We start from the raw sequence: 20534 nt of genomic DNA on the forward strand, positions 1-20534 counted from the left end.
TATGATGGGAAGGTGATTGCATCTGGCACGAAATGTTGATGACCTCGTTCGAGAATTGGGTCGAATTTGGCAGGAAATACCGCAAGAGAGCTTTATCGGTCTATGCCACGCAGTGTGGCAGCTTGTATCCAGGCTAGAGGCGGGTCAACACCTTATTGAACTTGTTACTGTAACTCTGCAATAAACGATTCAATTGTTCGGAAATTTTAATCATTTACCATTCTGTACATTGTCTTCCTATCCACCAATTTTCGTTTCAATCGGATAACTCCTTCTTGGTGCTTCGATTTTCTTGTTTTAGAGTGTATATACGATGATTTACACAGAAAAAAATTCTAAAAAAATGGCGTTCGCGAGCGAAAATGAAAGCAACGCAGATGATGAAGATGTGAACATATACAAAGACTAATATTTAACTTTTTTCATTTGCCCGAGATCATTTGAGATAGTAAACTGATGGTAAATTAAATATTTTTTACGCATAAAAAGAATTAAAATTTCAACTTAGAACGTGTGTATTATATTTTGTTTAGTTCCTTGTATTTATTAATGAAATTAAAAAATAATAATAATAAGTTGATTTTTTAGCATTTCTTCTTTTAAAAAAATTGTTAAGGTATTAATTGTAATGTTATTTGTAATGTTATTTCATATTGTTAATTGTAATGTTAATTGTTAATTGTAATGTTATTTCATATAAGCAATGGCACTCAAAACTTTCTTGAAAGTCAAAGTTTTCACAGTTTCTTAAAAAATAGTTCATTAGTTGGCAAACATAGTCATTCACTGATTGGTCAAATTCTCGAAAGTGTGAGCTGGCGTTTTAATCATCTGGGTTCGAATTCTGTCCTCGTGTTGCAGATGGAGTTGCGTGAAGGGATGCGTAGGACACGGAAAAGTCATTGGAACTAGTCTGGGAAATGAGAAGGCGGAAGCTGTCCAGCACTGCAGAGAAGGTGTTGCTGCGGCATTCAATAGGTAAGGTCTGGCCATGAGTGTTGACGCACTTCCGAAATCAGCGGGATTCATTAAATCAGGAATTTGCAGTCTTGATATTTTGGAAGGTGATGCATCTTAAAATAAAACTTTAATTAGAAGGAGAAAAATAATCACAAAGTTAATTTGACGCATCTTTAGACGAAAGAAAGCTATAAAACTGACAGATAGGAAATAAAATGATCTTGCTATTGAATCTGGACTTTAAAATGAACAAGTAGAGGAGAGTCGGGTATTCCCGCCCAGCGGGTGCCCCCGCCCAATGTCAATTTCATATTTATAGAATATTTTTTCAAGTCAATGGGCCATCGGACATTAATTGTTATATTGATAAAAGATTATTTTCAAAGTTTCAAGTATTTATGCAGCTGGTAACATGGTAAACAATAGTTTTGAAAATATGTTGAATACAGTAGTCTTGAAATTAAGAAAAATTGGTTGAATGTTTAGATTAAACTTCATTTTAGTACTAAAAAAATAATTTTTTCTATACATACAGCATTAGAGTATGTAGTCTTAAGTTTAATTTGCACGAAGAAAGAAGTTTATATGTGAGAAATTGTTCGAGTCATTACAAATTTACAAAAAAATTGGATTTCGGGGGTAGTCCCGCTCACATGAATGTCGGGCATCACCGGCCAATTTTATATCGTCGATAAATGTACGGTTGCAAAGATTATCTTTTTTGATTGCTTCAAATTTGAACGTTATATGCATTTTTAACAACAAATATTGTTGTTATATGATTGTTATTAAATGATAGAGTTCACTAAAAGTATATAAATATGTAATAAATAAAATAGATTTGTGATAAAAATGATAAATGAGGTTTATCTATTGTCAATATATTGGTCATTTTCATTTACACCTGAAAAAACAGCCAAAAAACATAATTTTTGTAACTGGGCGGGGCTACCCGACACATTTTGAAACGAGCTGAAAAACATGTTTTTTTAAATTTCTAATTTTTTAAGTTAAACTATTCTTTTTTTGGTTTATTCTTTTTGCATTATTTAATTAGATGATAAAACAATAGAAACATACATAAATATTGATTATTACTCAATATTATTCAGAACCATAAGCAATACTCCTTAAGTGGTCGGGGCTATCCGACTCTCCCCTATATTATACAAATAAGTACAGTTCCTGGCCAAATTATTAGATTATGATTCTATGTAAAATCTCAATTATCACGTGATACTATACAGCTTTATTGTCTTTACGAGGCTGTAACCGGTTTGAACTTGTTTACTCTCCTATATCAATGGATTAACATTGTAATTTAATACGTTAAAGATAAATACAAATAGGAAGTATATAAAAAATCTCCTGAATAACAACCCATTACATGTAGATATATTTAATTATAAAAGTATTGCATACAAACTGGTGCAAAACATGTCATTATTAAAAAACTACAGTGAGTCTAATCATTTGATCTCATTATTATAATACACTAATATAATACCTGATATAATCAATATTCTATATTTACATAACATATCGTCTAAATTTATCCGATCGTAGACTTTATAGAATATATCGTCTAATTTAACCTATTGATACACGAACGTAAACAAATGCAAACCGGTTTCAGTCACGTAAAAACAAAAAAGCAGTACCTGATAATTAAGGTTCTACATAGAATCTTATAGTGCGTCTAATAGTTTGGCCAGTTCACTGTATTTTAAAAAATACAATCATTTAAAACCGCTTCTCTTTTAAGTTGGTGCGTTGTTATGGCCCTGTAAATTACGTAGTATTGTACCTTAATTAATAAAAATTTCTCCGATGGTCTTCATCATAAAATTAATGAAAGTTATAAAAGTAAGTTTTACTTTCGAATTATTTGTTTATTAAACGGTATTTTTGTGTTAATTTATTTATCATCCTTTATTATACCAAAATTTTTTATTAGGTATGAAACATTCTATAATTAAGATGTTTATTAAATGCAAAATAATAACCATTTATTATATTTTTTTCTATTAATAACATAACGTGTATAATTAATAGTCATTCTACAAGTATTTAATAAGTTGCATTTGCTTTTTGCATTAAGATTTATGTAAAACAGTGTTTTATCAACATATGCAATCGAAATAACAAATACAAAATTGTAAAGTGATATAGTGTTTTGAATTAATTCCTCTCTCTTTTACAAAATAATATCTTCGTCATAAAATCATTATGAAAAACATTGCTTAAGTTTTTATAGTAACCAAAAATTAAATGGAAAATTTTAATTTTAATTTTTTCATTTTATAACAGTTGTTGAACAGCCAATCCAATGTTGGGTTTAATACTACTAATGGAAACATTTTCCCCGACCCGCCCTTATTTAGGGCATACGGGTAAATGTTTATTGAGATCAAAAAAATTCAGAAAACAGTACAAAATACACATCAGACATGACAACAGCCCATGAACATGATTGGCACAGAGCAGCAAAAATCATGTTAGGTGATAAAACATTAAAACAGCAATATATTAAAAGTGTCAGTTAAAAGAACAATTTAAAAGATAAACGTGCAAAATTTACAAAAGAACAATATAGTATAACATTTTACAACAGTACTTTTAAAACCAATTAAATAGTACAAAAGTAATTGCAATAAAATTGGAGCAAGTAAAAGTAGAAGAGTTTATAAAAGACATAGTAAAAGTTATAAAACTATGCCATCAATAAAATTGAGACACCCAAGCTGGAACGAGCAGGTTCCGAGACTATTAAAGACCGTCCACCAATACATACTGTAAAGTTTGTTTAATAATCTTTTTTATGATATTTTTGCAAGTCAGGTTAGCATAGCATTGATGTTGACTAATATTATTAAAGTGATTGCCCCGGAGTGTCAGGAATTGAGAACAATTCATTAACAAGTGATCAATAGATTGATATTCACCACAGTAATTACATTCTGGATTTTTGTGGAATGATTTATATTGGTGTTCTCCAAACACTCCGCGGCCTGTTAAAAATTGATTGAGATAGAAGTTTGCTTGTGGTCTATTTTATTTCGGGTCTTTAAAGAATTTGAATGTCTGCCTCCCTCTCTCGGAACTCCGCCATTTCAGCCCCCGACGCTTCATACAATATAATTTAACCTGAGTTTTAATTTGGGCAACCACTACTAATGTTCAACTCCGTAGCCTCACAATTTCGGATCCGATTCAGAAGACAAGGGATCTCCTGGGTCAAGTATTGGGCGAAATTTGCCTTCGTGGAGGCATCTACCAGCATTTGCGTTGCATTCATTGAGAGGAAAACCATGAAAATCTCAAAAGGTTAGCCGGACGGCAAGGGGACTCTAACCCATGATCCGTCTACCACTGAGGATATTTTAAGTCAGCACTGTGGTGCGGATGCGGAATTCATATAGACCAGCCATTGCTGAATTCGAACCCGGTTTACCTCATTGGAAGCCAAACGCTCTATCCCCTGAGCCATCCCGGTTTTAATTTTAAATTTGTACGTAACAATCTTTTTCTAGTGAGGAAAAAAAATGATTGAGGGATTATCGAAGAAAGTTGGCGTGTGAAGTAAGTAGGAGTCAAAAACCCCCTTGTTTAGCATTAAGATTCAATTACGTTTTTCAATCAATAGCTGTTTTTTAGGTAAGGGAGTTTTGATTGGTGACACGTGCGTCGTGTCTTGGCATTCCTTGGAAGCAAGTGTGCTCAGTTACAGCTGTGTAGTCAGTTCCATGTTTTTAAAATGTTCTAGTTTTACAAATCGCCCGCCGATCGTTTTTAATCGTCAAAAAACGTGTCTGCCTCATACATTCACCGGCAGATTTGTAAAGTTTACGAAGCTTCCTACTGGTATGCTGACAGGAAATTTTGCTGCTCCACGACAATGACTTTCTCCGCAGTTCAGCCTCGAGCTTTAATGGATTCTTTTGGCTGGGAAGTTTTGGACAACCCCTCAATACAGTCAAGACCTCGCGCTAAGTGATTTTTCAAGCATCATTTTGGCGGAAACCAGTACAACGATGCATCGCGATGACGTGAAAACTGCCGTGACATGTTAGTAATAGGAGCTGGCGGCAAGTTACTATGAATTGGGTATTCCAAATCTAGTTGTAAGGTATGGGAAGTGTTTAAGCAAACTTGGCAACTATTTTGAAGAAGAGAAGAAAAAAAGAGAAACGTATGTAGAATTAACACTAAACATACCAACACTTTACAATACAATACAATGCAACATGCATTCTATTGTATTGTATTGTATGTTCAGTGTTAAGAAATAAATTTGCTTTGTGAAAATTTCCTCCCGATTAGTTTTAGTTTTCAAACTGTTCTTACTTGAAAAACAGTCCTCGTATTTCAGTCTAAATTTTCCTTATTAGTTTCGTTAAAATTCAGAAAAGAAAAAAAAAAGTTTAGATACCTTCTGTTGTATCACTTTTGGATTCTCCACCGGCTTCCCTTTTTTTTAGCCTTGTGGGTTTCAGTATTTCTTCGATGGAATATCCTCCGCTAGAACTCTTCGCTTTTGAAGGTCCGGGGTTCGAAGCTGGTGGGCTATTTGGCGGAAGTAGATAAGATGGAAACGATGAAGACTGAGCTCCTGTGAGAAAAAAATTTGTAGAAAATATTATACATACATTCAGTACATAACACGCAGTGTCTACAAACACCGCCTTTAAAGTTATGCTTGTTTCATAAATGCAACGTGTTGAGTAATGACCACCCTAAATATATATTTTCAAAACGATATCTAAAATAGAGTTGAAAAACTGTGCTCATTAGGAGTCTTATATTAATATTGTAACACTCTCGCTGCATATCCTTACTGGGATGCATTTTTTCCTTTCATTTAAATGTGCAACCCGCTTTTTTCCCGTTCATGATTTCATTTCGGCTTATTCTGTGATGTTTAATTGTTTAGTCAGATCTGTGTTAACAGATGGCGTTAGTTGTCATTATTACTGCGTTCGTGATTCATTATTTCGTACCATTTTGCGCTCTCTTTTCGAAGCTCAAAGAAATGTAGCAGGAAGCGTTTCGCGAATTGTATACATTCTTGGCAATATTTACGACACTGACAACAATTCTGATTCTGATTTCAAATATATTAATGATAGTTATAGCGAAACTGAAAAGAATCTCTCGAATTCTTCTACGGTAAATTTAGGTAAATGTTTTGTAATTTTCATGCTTGATCTTTCCGTTTTATAAAATAAATCATAATTTTCATAAGATTATTTTTCAAAATTTTACTTCAACATGATTGTTTTTTAGTTTTAATTTTCCGACAACTTTTTGTTATGATTCTATTATATATTTTTAAAAGCATTTATTGCATATTTTACTATAAAATATATGTAAATTTGAAATACGCTATGCAATTTTTAAACCTCTTTTGCTAAAAATAAAAATACGCAGAAAGAGATTTAAGCGAGGAAAAAAAAGAAATATAGCTATTCTAAGCCTAACGAATCACACTAAAGGCGAGATTGAAAACATCAGAAATTGCTTAATTACAGAGGGGGGGCGCAAATTATTGCGCTGAGATAAAATAAAATACGCATTTGTAGTACTTACCAACGGGAGGGGGAGGTTCATCGAGAACAACATGTCCACTGTTCCTGAGTATTCTATTAATAGAAGAAACAGAAGGGATGGAGGTGTCGTCACATACTCTCTGATTTCGTAAAAGATCTCGAATCTCCCATGCAAAGATCGATGGATTCTCTTGCTTGTATCGGAGAATTTTTCTCACAACATGAGGAGTTGCCACTTGCTGAAACAAAATAATACAATTATTGTAGAAGAGGTTAAATGTCCTTTTTTATTCATCTTTTGAGTAAAACTGATTTTCTTCACAATAATGGATGATGTTTTCAATAGGAATGTAAACAATAACAATCTCGAGCTCGGCACTTACTCTAGTTCCGGTTAAAAAGTTTGCAGCTGCTTACTACATGTTATTCTGTTAGGCGATGTTTTCAAACGGATAATTTTGTTTTCAATAAAAGAAATAAATTAGATAATTTCTGAGCTCAAATCTGCCGTATTTCATAAGATATTAATGTTATTATGTAATTCTGGGGAGTTTGGAGTGAAAATTTGTTTTAGTTATTTTGTTATTTATTATTAAAAAAGGTGACATGGTTGCTAGATTTTGAATAACTCGCTTTTTTGGCAGTCTTGATTTGGCCTCTTTCCATTTGTTTATTACTGTTTGTTCGTGTTGCAAGCTGTGCACCATCTTACGTTAGTGTTAACACTTTTAGTATTGTAAACACAAGTATTGTTAGCATTGTAAACATAAGTAATAAGTAATCAAATACATTGTTTGCAAGAATCTCAAAACACAATGATGCCAAATGGCTTTAAAATACAACTGAAACAGTAACCCGGAAATTTAGGCAGTCCCGAGCTTGCAGCGTTCCCTAGTGTAGAAAACACCATCCATTGTTCTATAATTTATTCATGAATCGTTGGTGGGAAAGGTATGGTACTTTTAAATATAAGGTAAAATTTCCCTTATTTATTACTAGCCACCGGATGGATACATTTTCGCCTAAAATTAACACCATTTTGCTCCAGAACATGCGCTTTCAAATTCACGAATTATTATTTTTTAAATGGGAAAGGTGAAAATCATCCGGATCTGCTAACTTTCAGGTTATTGTACACTGGTTCAAAATTTCATGGCGACTAAATTTCTTATTGCAGGCTGGGATAGCCTTGTTGGTAGGGCATTGGGCCCATGTCCAAGAGGTCGTGGGTTCGATCCCCGCCTGCCGAAGACTCCATGCACAGTAAATTTGTGGAGTCACAAAGTCCTCTCCTGGTTAATGATGAAAATAAGAGGTTTTCAATCAAATGTTCACTTACTTTAGGTTTGCTCCCTCCAATGGAACCAGGTTTGATGGAGCCAGTCTCGTAAAAGCGTGTCAATATCTTGGAAACACATCCGTGAGAGACGAGCAATTGTCTAGATATGTCACAGGGCCGGACACCCATTAGAGCTAGTTCTACAATTCGGCGACGTACATAATCTGGAAGAGGTCTGCCATTGACGAACACTCCCCCCAGCTGATTCACTCCGGCCTGACCTGTTGTAAAAACATATACACAATGAGCAGAAATATTCGGCATGGAGGCAACAAAAGTTGAATATATATATAGTTTGTCTAAAGTAAGAACTCCCCATGCCTTTCGTCTGGCGGTGACTGCGGTTAAGAGGTATAACTATTTCAAGTAGTAGTATTTGGTCATTGTTTAGGACATGTTTTTGTTCAGATCGGCGAGAGAAATAGACTATTTTTCTTTGGTCTACTGTATTAGCCGCAACCCTCCCTGAAATGCGCTATTCTTGTTTCCATAGCAACAGATGGCCTCAGACTCTGTGGCGGGGGGAATTCTTATCATAGACAAACTGCATGTTACCGTTAAAGCTCCCAATCCTGTTATATCATAGAATAACTAGGTATTTCATGAAATAACTAGACAAGTCAATTAAAGTATATGATAGAGAAAAAAATTATACTTTATCTAGTTATTCAATAAAATGTCTATTGATGGACCGTTAAAGGGAAGAAAAACAATTTCCAAGTTATTTTATAAATCAATTGATCATAAATAGCTAAAATTTCCTGACATTTTATTCCTATTGCGGATGATTAGTGAATAAAAAATTACGGAAAACAGATGATATAATTTATTATTGCTCATATTTTAGTAGCTGCGTCTAAAATCAAAGGAATGATGCGTACACACGTCTTTCCAAAGCAGATATAAGCGGTTCGAAGCTGACTAAAAGCAGCTAGAACAGGATTTTCGGGTGGCGTATTTTTTACTTTAATGATCAAGTAATCGTTATTCTATAGAATACCCAGCTAATTTTACATACTTTCAATGACTTGTCTGAAGGCCGGGATAGCCTGGTTGGTAGGGCACAGGGCCCATGTCAAAGAGTTCGTGGGTTCTAACCCTGCCGGTCGAAGACCCTGCAGGTGTAGTAAATGCTGCACGTTAAATTTGTCACGTTACAAAGTCCTCCATGTTTCCATAACAAATCATACCTCTGAGGGTACTGATCCATGAGTTTCCTTGTCTTCTGAATTGGTTCAAAAATACAAGGCTGTGGAGTTGTTCATCAGTTGTCGTAAACTCAAAATTGGGTCAGCTGTTCAACGACGGTTATAAAATAAATTAAAATGACTTGTCTAGGTGTTTCATGAAATACCTAGTTATTCTATGAAATATCGGATTCCGCATTTTAACGGTTATATATATGTATATATGTATATGTATATATATATATATATATATANTATATATATACACAGTGAGCAGAAATATGCAGCATGGGGGCAAAAAAAGTATTGTCCAGCGAAGAAGAGACTATACTTTGTGCTACGTAGGCTAAATTTAAAAAAAAAACTTATTAATAGTAAACTAAACTGAAGCAAAAGACTTATTACAGTTCTCTCATTAAATGTAAACTTTTATTGCTAAGGGCAGTTTTTCAAGAGACCCGTAAACAGTTGGTTTCTGTTGTCATGTGACTTACATATTAATATTGGTAATTCTATTTTGACTCGGTTTATCAACGGTTTTGGCGAAGAACTTATTTATTCAACTCAGAACATAAATTAATCCTTGAAAAGAAATGCAATAAATTGCTTAAACCTAAACGTACTCCTAAAACTATTCCTTTACCGCCTATCAACCAAACTTTTGTTGTCAGTCTCTCTTCTGTTACGCTGAAAAATTACCAACTCAATGAATTTAAATTTAATAGCTACCACCCTCCCCACCATCAATACCCAAGTCGGTTGCTACTATCGAAAGGACTTTTAAATTTATTGTTCTCCTCAAAAAGATTCAATTCATTTGAATTTAATTTATTACAATCGTCGTTGAACAGTAGACCCGATTTTGGGTTTACCACTACTAATGTTCGACTCCGTAGCTTTGTGATTTTCAACCCAATCCGTTACAAAGGGAACTCTTCTCTGAATTAAAATCTTTGAACTAGGCCGATAAAGGAGGTCGAATTGTAATTCTAGAGGAATCTCAAAAATTGATTGATGAAGGTCCATATAGATCATTACCTAAAGTTGCTGAGTAGGAATCTGTTGTTAAAACTTCAGTAATTATTCCTAATCACGCAATTAAATTGCAAATTTTGACAGACAAACTTTGATTTAGGAAAATTAAGTTCTTAAGAAAATTCTGCTATATATACTCTACATACTCACAATTATCAGGCCATAACCTGCTGAATTTAGTAATCGGGTTCTTGAATTTAGTAATCATTTTATTAATCACTATTCTGTAATTGAGCTACTCCATTAAACATAAACAGCATAAAAGTGGAGTATTGAGAAAATTTACGTACGCAAAATTAGTGTTTTAAAGCATATCGTTTACATAGTATTCGAAAGGCTTCTTCACGGAATTAAAACTAGAATCCAAAACACAATAAAAATTTAATTTTTTAAAACTTTACTGCTACATTTTTCATTTTCTTTTTTTTTTTCTATTAAAATATTTATCTTAATCACTTTCCTCGTTCATAAAATTGCAAGACGAGATCTGCAGTAAGTTTTACTTCAATTATTTACTGAAAAAAAGTTATTTTCTTTGACAACTCAACTAATCATGCATGTCAGCCAGATATAAACTTGTATGCTATCCATAGATTTTTTTTTCTGTGCTTATGATTGCTTATACGCTTTATAAATATATTTCAATTTTCAATTCTTTGTTGCCTTAGGCAAGAAAAAAAATGTCATGTTTTTTTTTTTTTTTTTTTTTTTTTTTTTTTTTTTTTTTTTTTTTTTTNTTTAAAAAAAAAAAAAAAAAAAAAAAAAACAAGGGGGTACAAGCTCTCCTGCTCGCTGTGCACACACCAACCAATTTTCTACTATTTCATCGCATTTCCTGTATGTTTTTCTACACATGTTTGTAAATTCAAGCTTTCAAGCTTTATAGTTTTTGCGCTGAATAAGAAATTGTATCGCAAAATTGAACGTCCGAAACAGCGTCGGCAGTGGCGCGATTTCATAAAATAGAAAAAAAAAATTCCTTTTATTGATGCTGCCTCTGATGGAAACCGACTTTGATTAAATATCCTCTTCGTGTAAATGGCGCATAAAGTCTAAAGGCCGACAAAATAATAATAATAGACAGTACGCAAATTTTTACATAATTTTAAAGAATGTAATTTTAAATTTCAAAATACAAAATTTAGCAAAATCGGTCGATTATTTCAAGAGAAATCGAATTTCAAAAAAATATTACTTTTTCAAAATTCGATTTTTCAGGAACTATTCGACCGATTTCGCTCAAATTTTGTATCAATAATTGTATTGATATAAATTTGTCAGAAGAAAATATCCGTTGGANCAGACTATTAGTTATTGTCATTATCTCATACTCCAATTAATTTTGTGGTACTTACTTTCACGTACTATATAATGCATATTTATTCTCAAAATTGATTTTGAAAATTTTATATATCTGTAGTTTTTCAAAAAAACCTGTTAGGTTAATTTAAAAAACAAAAATTGACATCAAATTTTTTTACTTTTTTTTTTTTTCAAAAATTTTCCAAATTAGTTGGAGTATGTAATTGCAAATCAATCTATTAATTAATAATTAATTAATATTTAATAAATTAATAATTAATTAATTTGCTAATTGATTTATTAATTAGAAAATTAATTAATTAACCAATTAATTAAAAATTAATTGGAGTATGAGACAATTACAATAACTAATAGTCTGCATTGCAGTAATAAAAGATCGATTTTTCTATATATTGAATTATTTTTTATCTCTCACGGGACCTTCTATGGGCCGAAACGAATCTTACCCCTTAAAATTATTCCTCATAAGGCATACATCCCACTAGTTTATTTTAAAATTGGCGAGTCACACTTCCCCAGTTTCCTGTGTAAGCAAAAGTTTTATTACAATTAAACAAAATCGTATATTGCCAAATTTTTGTGTATTACAAACAGAAAGAATAAGAATTATTAATTCATTGCTCAACGCATATTTTACATAAACAGGGCGTTTCCATTGTACATTTTCAGCAAACATATTTCTTCTAATTATTGTAATTTCTATAATTCTAATAATTATTATAAGAATAGATAAGAAATTATAATTCTCATTATTTCTTCTAAGAACTTGTGCTGTCTTGATTGTTTCGACATTTTTCTGGGTAAAAACCAACAGTTAGTTAGAAATGAAGTAAAGCTATCCAAATAAAATCTAAGCTACTTACCAAAACATTTAGTTTTCGTCACTTTTTCCGACACAAAAATGCCAATCTAAAATTTTTTAGGTACTTTCTTGAAATTAGAATTCACAGTCATTCTGATGGAACGCACTACGCAACAGTCATTGCCAAAATGTGCAACTCATCGAATGCAATACGTTGAACGCGCATTACATCGTCATTTCTGATCCGATGACCTCATAAAGCAATAAATTGTTCTCCCGGTCAAATGACTGGCTGTGGCAGAAATAGGTATACGACAAGTATTATTCGAAACGAAAATAATATTTAAAACAAAATAATGATGGAATATTAACCGTATAGAATTGTTAGAAAAAGTCATGAAGTCAAATGTGCATAAACGACAAGATCGCAATTCTGATAAGCGATGTTTCGATGCAAAAGTTCTTAAAGACCAGTGGTATGTTTAGTGTTAATATTCCACAATCTTCTCTGACGGTTGGTACTTGTTTGTCAGAGAAGATAAACCGAGGGCCTAGGAGAAGGGGAGATCTATGCAACCCCCCTACTCCATCACAGAATTCATTAGGAAGCTTTCACAGGTGGTCCACCCTTACCAAATTATCCCTCCCGTTCCCACCCCTCATATTAAACGTCCATTAACGTCCCTCGCTTAACACCCCGGGACTGCAAAATAGTATCAGTTGAGCGGATAATGACGATATAACATTTTGAAAATGCGTAAGATTAGGATAAATATTGTTATATAATACTCCAAGGTTGACACGATTTTAAATCACGACTTACTTGGCGGTTTAAATCTTGTGATTTTTTTTTAATTTTTTTTTTTATTTATTTATTTTTTTTTTATTTTATTTTTTTTTAATCATTGATAATTAACCCTTTGTAGCTCAACAACTCTGATTTAAGAAATATTTACGCGGATGTTAGAATACATCATATTAAGCGTGTAAAAAATAATGAAAAAATTAAGATCTTAAAATTAAAAATTTATTGATAAAAAGTATTTGTTGAAGATCTCCAATATCGTGAAAAATAGCACAAAAATTCATATATATTTAAAACTTCATGTGAAAAATTTTGAAATTGTTGTTTTTAGGGCAACAAAGTCTCACACCACATTTTTCAATCCCTCCTTAGCCAAATATACAATCAAGGGGATTGTTGTATATCCTGCAATTATGTTGTGGAACAATTATTGCTAAACGCATTATAATATTGGTAGCTGCACCAAGACTTGGCTCCCACGAGTTTGCAATATTTTCTTTACCTGAATTTGGTTCGATTTTATAGGTAAATCCAGCTCATTATAGGATTGAATTTTCATGTATGTTGCAGACATGCAACGCTTGTGATACAAAGGGTGAAATCATGTTTTATGCAATGTAACTTATGCATGCATTCTTAAGTCAGGAGATTGTGCAATGGAAATTATTTTTTGATCTACAAAATCAGACTAATAAATTTAAAAAAAAGGATTCGGAGCGTGGATAAAAATGTTGCGAAATTTTAAATTATAAATTTCCTTTACCTACATTTTAAATAGTTTGTTGTTTAATAAACTTGCTTCAATTACACTCATTTTCTTTCCTTTTTATTTACTTTATAACTGGCGTTGAGTAGCTGACTCAATTCTGAGTTTACGACAATCACTGTTCAACCCCATATCCTTGTAATTTTGAATTCAACCCAAACAACAGAGGAAATCCTTGATCAAGCAGTGGGACAAAGCCTCTGTGGAGGACTTTTTCAAGGAACTAACCCACATTTGAATTACAAGGAGAGAAAAACCATGAAAATCTCCCACGGTTAACCCAATAGCAAGGAATTTTAACCCATGATCAGTTTACCACTGAGAATATTTTACATCAATACTGAAGATCGATGCGAGCCTGGTGAGAAATTCGTATCGACCTGCCATTACCGGGATTAGAACCAGGGTCACCTCATTGGAAGGTGAGTGCTCTATTCTCTGAGCTACCTAGGGTCACCCTTTTAGTTTTATAACCTTTGTTGAACAGCCGACCCAAATTTTTGATTTAGGCTATTAATGTTCTACACCTTAGTTTTGCAATTTTAACCCAATCCTGAAGACAAAGGAAATCCTGGATCAAGTATAGGGGAAAATTTTTCTTTCATGTAGGACTTTTTGGAACTAAGTCCTGTTTGAGTTAAATGGGGAGGAAAACCTCGAAAACATCCTATAATTAGCCTGACGGAAAAGGGATTTTAACCCATGATCCGTCTACCACTAAAGATATTTTAACTCACCACTGTGGTAATTAAATTTTCGTGGCACTTCAGAAAAACTAAATAAATAAAAAACGTAGTTAGTTTATTCTGTCATTTTTTTTTTTTTTCATTTTTAAATTTGTGCATGTTAGTTTGTTTATATCAAAAAGGGGCCGAAGTTTTGATTTGCGATAAAAGGAAGATAAATTTTGTTTGAAACATTTAGTCACATTTAGCAATTGTAGTTTGTATTATCAAGAGGCACAGAACTTCTTTTGAAATTCAAATTTTGTAACTAGCTGTTATAAACAAAAATAGTGCACCTCAGTCAAATAAGTAAACTGCAAATTAAAAATATTTATTTAATAACTCTTTTAATTGATTAAAAACTATACTTAACTAGCATTTGAAATAAGTTTTCAAAATAAAAAGATTCCGTAATTTTTTTCATTTTTGCTTAAATAAAATAGGCATTGATTTTATTTGGGTTGAATGTTTAGGCTTTTATTGTAAAAGCATAGAGAAATTACCAAGAGGTAACATAAAAGAAGAAATTTCGAATGGAATGCTGAGCTCTTCAACTGAACAATAAAGGACTATGATCGGTTCCAGCCAAATGCATGCAATTAAGCTGCTTATTCGATTAAAAGGGGAGTGCAATATTTAATCTTAAATTCTAAATTTTTGCGAAATTTGACCTTTTAATCGTATTTAAAGCATAGTATAGCGTTTTGATTAAATGAACTCAGTTTTATGATCAATAAACAATTATAGTAATTAAAACTGTATTAGTATCATAAAATATAAATACCATTTAAAGTTACACGTGAAAAGTATCATGTAGTTACTCAAATATTATTTGATCCCTCCGAAAAAAAATCAAAACTTGAAGACTGTTTTTATACCCGTTTAATTCATTAATTTATCAAAATTAAATTTTCCCTTTCAGTTTCTACTAAGACTTTCGTGACTTGCATATTCCTTTCAAAAACAAAATTTTTTTTTACTTATTTATTATTTTATTTATTTCTAATCCTCAAAACTTGAGAAATTCCAATTATTGCTCTATTTTAGTTCGGGATTTTTTTTTAAATTTATTGTTTCCAAGATTCATTGTTTTTCTTCAGATTAATACAAATCATTCATTTTCGTGCTCAACTTGCAACCAACTCAGGGTTATTTGAAAGATTAAGCAAAGATTATTCTACTTAAGAGAAAGACACACTAGTGTAATGTTAGGTTTTTGAAAGTTTTTCTTATCAAAGCTAATAGCGCACCAGGAGGGGACCACAAAACAAATCACTCTACACCTTCTTTCGATTCTAAATTATGTGTGAGTGAAGTAAGTCAAATAGGGGTAAAACTCTCTTCGTTTACTTCAAACCTGGCAGCAAGATTTGATTAATTTTTCATCTTTTTCCATTTTAGATGGTGAAAAATTTCTCAAAAATAAGCACATTTTTTTCACTTCAATACCTCTTTTTTTATGCAATTAGGCGGGGACAAAAACAACAAATATCCGTTTAAGATGGGAAGTTTAACATTAGTTTAATATAAAATGATTTGGTTCCATTAAATTTTCTTCGTAGAAGCGGGTTATTCGAATATGCAATTAAGTGGGGACGACTGTACCAACAAAATTATTTTTTGTTCCTACAGCTGTAAGAGAAAATTTATTATCTTCGATTAAAGAATGAGCGCAATATTCAAGATGTCGTTGCGAGACCTCCTTGAAGAAAACCACCAGCATCGCTTTATCCTCACCCTCTTGGTAATGAAATCAAATGGAATCACACACGGGCATAAATACAACTAACTTTAATTGCAATCATATGAATGAGAAAGAAAAGAAATATCTTCGGAGACAGTTAATGGCGTGTGACCACAAAGAAATAACCCTGAGGGAGATCGCGGGCACAGCTGGGTTATAGATGCCGTGATTTCTCACTTCCTCGAGGTAGCAATTTTGTTTTTCACGCTCAATCACATGCGATGCAAATGTTAAAAACATTGTAACCACCGTTATGACTTTTGGAACAATTACTGTCTCCTTTTTCAGATTGATTTCTTCCTTCCATCTTCCTAATGATAGCTCGTTTGTTTTAACAACTTCAGCAGGTGAAACACACACACACACACACACACTTTTTACACTTTTACTGAAATAAGCATCCGTCCTTTCGAATCCCTCCCAATCACTTACATTTCTGAATTCATTTTTCGTTACCATACCCTTACCATTTACTGCACTATTAAGAACAATAGCATATTTTACTTTATTTTATAAACAGCGTTGAACAGCCGACCCTATTTTGAATTAACTATCAATGTTCAACTTGCAATTATGAATCTTATCTAGAAAGCAAGGGAGGAGATAGAGCGTTCGCTTTACAATGGAGTGAACCGGGTTCGAATCCCAGTCGATACTAATTCCGCATCCGGCCTGCACCGACCACAGTGCTGACGTGTTTTATTGAAATCACATACATTTGCAGGCGTGTGTGCTCAATTTAGGCTTATAAACCTTTGTCAAGTAGAAGGATGGATAGAATAATTCAGAGAAGGACATCACAAAGAATACATCTAATGTTACGGTGGAATTTGAAACCGCCACCTCCACGATTTGCAAAGCGTTTGGCGGACGATACCGATCGGCCAGGGAGACCCCCAGTGCTAACGTGAAATATCCTCAGTGGTATGGGTTAGAGTCCCCTTGCCAACAGGCAAACCATGGAAGGTTATCGTGGTCTTCCTCTCCATGTAACGCAAATGCGGGTTAGTTCCATCAAAAAGTCATCCACGAAGGCAAGTTTCCCCCCAATAGTTGATCCAGGAGTCTCCTTGTCTTCTGGATTGGGTTCAAAATGACAAGGCTACGTAGTTGAACATTAGTAGTCGTAAACCCAAGCAATTGGGTCGGCTGTTCAATGACGGTTATAAAATAAAAACTAGCCACTGTGGAGGAGATTTATACGAAACTAACCCGAATTAGCATTACACGAAGGAAAAAACAGCCCGTAGAAAGGAGATTCTAATTCGTCTACCGCGGCGAGCCATCTTTGGGATTCGAACCTCGTGAACCATTATCTTAAGGCCTTAATATGATGCTAAGTTGAAACAAATTAATGTTAAAATAGAGCGTTTAATGTGATTGCTACGTAGGACTGTCGTTGATCTACTTCACATCAGAGAAAATTAGATTTCTCAGTTTTTCACAGCATTTAAACACATCTGCATGAATATTTGTTGTTGTAGTTCATATACGTCACACTAGAGCTGCACAATGGGCTTTTGGCGACGGTCTGGGAAGGATCCCTGGGGATGATCCGAAGACACGTCATCGCAATTATGATGCTCTGCTTTGGTAGCCCGATGATCTGAGGTCGAAGTCGAGCACTTTACGGTAGAGCAGTTTAATGAAGACCGATACCGCGCACACTCGGTCCCTAAGCAAGCTGATCAAAGTGGTCACCCACCCGCTTGCTGACCTCAGCCAGTGATGCTTGACTTCGGTGTTCTACTGGGAATTGTGTCCACTGCGGAACCGCGTTTAAAATGATTGCTGAGTCTTCAATACAATTTATTTTATCCTATTTCAACACCTTTTGCCAAGGAACACTGATCAGAATTCCGGCCGCGTTATTGTTAGCCAGAGACGATGCAAAATATCTTTGATACATTTGCACATGTATGTATTAGTTTAAAATGAGACAGTTTATAATCCTTGTTTGGGGTACCATCATAATTTTGATCCTCTGCAGGGAAGATTGCACCCCCGCTTATGTAGTCCAACGATCTGCACGCGAAGTCGAGCATTTTACAGTAGAACAGTTTAACGAGGACCCATACCGCTCACCCTCGGTCCCTACGCAGAATGATCCAAGTGGTCACCCACCCGCTTGCTGACCGCAGTCACTGATGCTTGACTTCGGTGATCTGATGGGAACCGTGTCTTAACGACCAGTCCACTGCAGAGTCAACGTGAATGTAACTTTCAAAAAGAAATCTTTAAGTTAGTGAATTTTAACTTAAACATATTGTAAATAAAATTAGAGACACTTCTCTTCATTGGTTGAATGTAAGTGAAGCTTTTATCATAGAACTGAATAATTTTTAAGATGAATGAAGTTAGTCACTTCTCTTCTTAGAAAGTTACTACGGTTTAAGATCACCCGAATTTCAAAAGACTCGGTATAGACGATTAGTGAAAAAGCCTTTACAGACTGAAAGTGTAACTGATTGCTTACAAGTACGTATGTCAAAAACTTAAGGACTTTAACAATCGCTGCGTATCTAGCAAGCGCACGCATGAGCTCACAAGATATTTTTCAGTTTCATTTTGTATGTTGTTAAAAGAACAAGAAAGAGGTAAATGAAATGATTCAACCATTTTGCACTTGTTAATAAATGAATTTTAAATGTTAATTTTGGAAATTCAAATTTTAATTTATTTTTTCCCGTGTCCAGACGATGAAGAATAGCTAAGAGAGAACCAACCGAGACAGGTACGAAGTTAACCTTCACATTATTCTATTTTTTACTGTATTTCTATCAATGTTCAACGCATTTCAAAATAAAATTAATTGGGATTAACAGCGCTATTTTTAAAGGTAGGGGAGAGCACTGCCTTTAAGTAGAAAATGAATAATTGATAATCTATATATGGGTCAAAATGTAGCCATTGTTTTTTGCCTTTTTTGCTGTTTGTTTCAAACAAATGGTGCTTTTGGTGTTTTTATTCTATACATCGCTTGCAGCATGCCCTCTTTTGGACTTAGGGCCACTAAACCCTACATTCAATCCATACATTTCCTGGTTGTTAAATGCAACGACTAAACTTTCGGCAAAATAAGATTGTACGATTTCGCTTCCCATTATTTTTTCTCCCCTTTATTTTATTTTATTTTATTTCTTTATTGAAAAAAAAATTCATGTTGCTTCTGAGTTGATGACCGAAGGAAAATAGCATTTTCTTTATGTAATAAATTATTCAGTTATATCCTGTTAAATCGAGTTATGATCAGAAGAGATTTCCGTATCGTGATCTGTGGCAGAATGATCGCCAAGTCTTGGCAATTTCCGGGCAGCATCCAGCGAAAAACAAAAACAAAAAATAAATAAAAATCAAAAAAATCACAGAACGATACTAACTCGAAAGGAATAACTCGTAGCCACTCTCGGGCAAACATCTTAATATTTTTTTTTTTTTTTTTTAAAGTACACGTCAGCTTATTAATTGTAGTTGGCGCTACCGATCACGATACGGCAATATCCCCTATGATTCCGATCGAGCTTCTTATGATTCATGGCGATTACTAAAACTTTAGATCTTTCTTACTAAATAGAACAAAATAAATTATGAATTTAATTGTTGTGCCAAGAAATTACTTTCAATTAATACTAATTAAACTTAACCATGCAAATAAAGAAGTAGGAAACAATCTATAATCTAGTAATTCTATAATCTAATAATTTTGGCTAATTCCGCCCTATGTAAATTCTGCACGGAGTTGAACATTAATAGTCGTAAATTTTTTAGTTCTTTTTTATTATACATTTACTGCGTTTAAAAAAAAAAAGAAAAAAAAATCTATTCCTGAAGCTTGATACTCTAAGTCAGGGGTGGGCAAACTTATTTGGTCGAGGGCGAAAAAACGAAGAAAAATAGTTTGGTGGGCCAAGTATAAACTTCTAAAGTAGAAAAACGATATGCAAGTTTTAATTTAGATATTTAATGAGATGAATGAAATTGCGATTTCATTTTTAAAAGTTCTTTATATTGCGGTTCCAAGTGAGATGCATATATTTATTCCAATGCTCAAGGCTAAATGTTTGCCAGTTAGTCTACTTCTGAAATGATCTTTTCAAAGGTTTATAGTTGAAAATACTTGTTCACATTTATAAGATGAAGCAAACATAGCACTGATTTTCTGGGCATGAAATATTAATTTTGGGAAACTAGCTTTTGGTAATGATTTGTAAAACTCTAACTTTGGCATATTTAGAAACAACTGCTTCAGATGGCGCCAATCTACGGCTATTCTATAAAGAACGTTTGCTTTCAGCATTT

At 33.4% G+C, this 20534-nt stretch overlaps 1 protein-coding gene across 1 annotated transcript in view; it reads right to left on the bottom strand.

Moving 5' to 3' along the window:
* Positions 1 to 471: 471 nt before the first annotated feature.
* Positions 472 to 20534, bottom strand: part of LOC107437326 (paired box protein Pax-1-like) — a 52288-nt gene continuing 32225 nt past the window's right edge. The window contains exons 3-6 of the mRNA XM_016049266.3: positions 7849 to 8069; positions 6550 to 6748; positions 5393 to 5572; positions 472 to 1073 (exon numbers count right to left, since the gene is read on the bottom strand). Coding sequence (XP_015904752.3) covers positions 784 to 1073; positions 5393 to 5572; positions 6550 to 6748; positions 7849 to 8069 — 890 coding nt within the window. The 3' untranslated portion in view covers positions 472 to 783. The remainder of the gene's footprint in view (positions 1074 to 5392; positions 5573 to 6549; positions 6749 to 7848; positions 8070 to 20534) is intronic.

The sequence above is a fragment of the Parasteatoda tepidariorum genome, chromosome 4 (assembly GCF_043381705.1).
Source record: "Parasteatoda tepidariorum isolate YZ-2023 chromosome 4, CAS_Ptep_4.0, whole genome shotgun sequence".
NCBI lineage: Eukaryota > Metazoa > Arthropoda > Arachnida > Araneae > Theridiidae > Parasteatoda > Parasteatoda tepidariorum.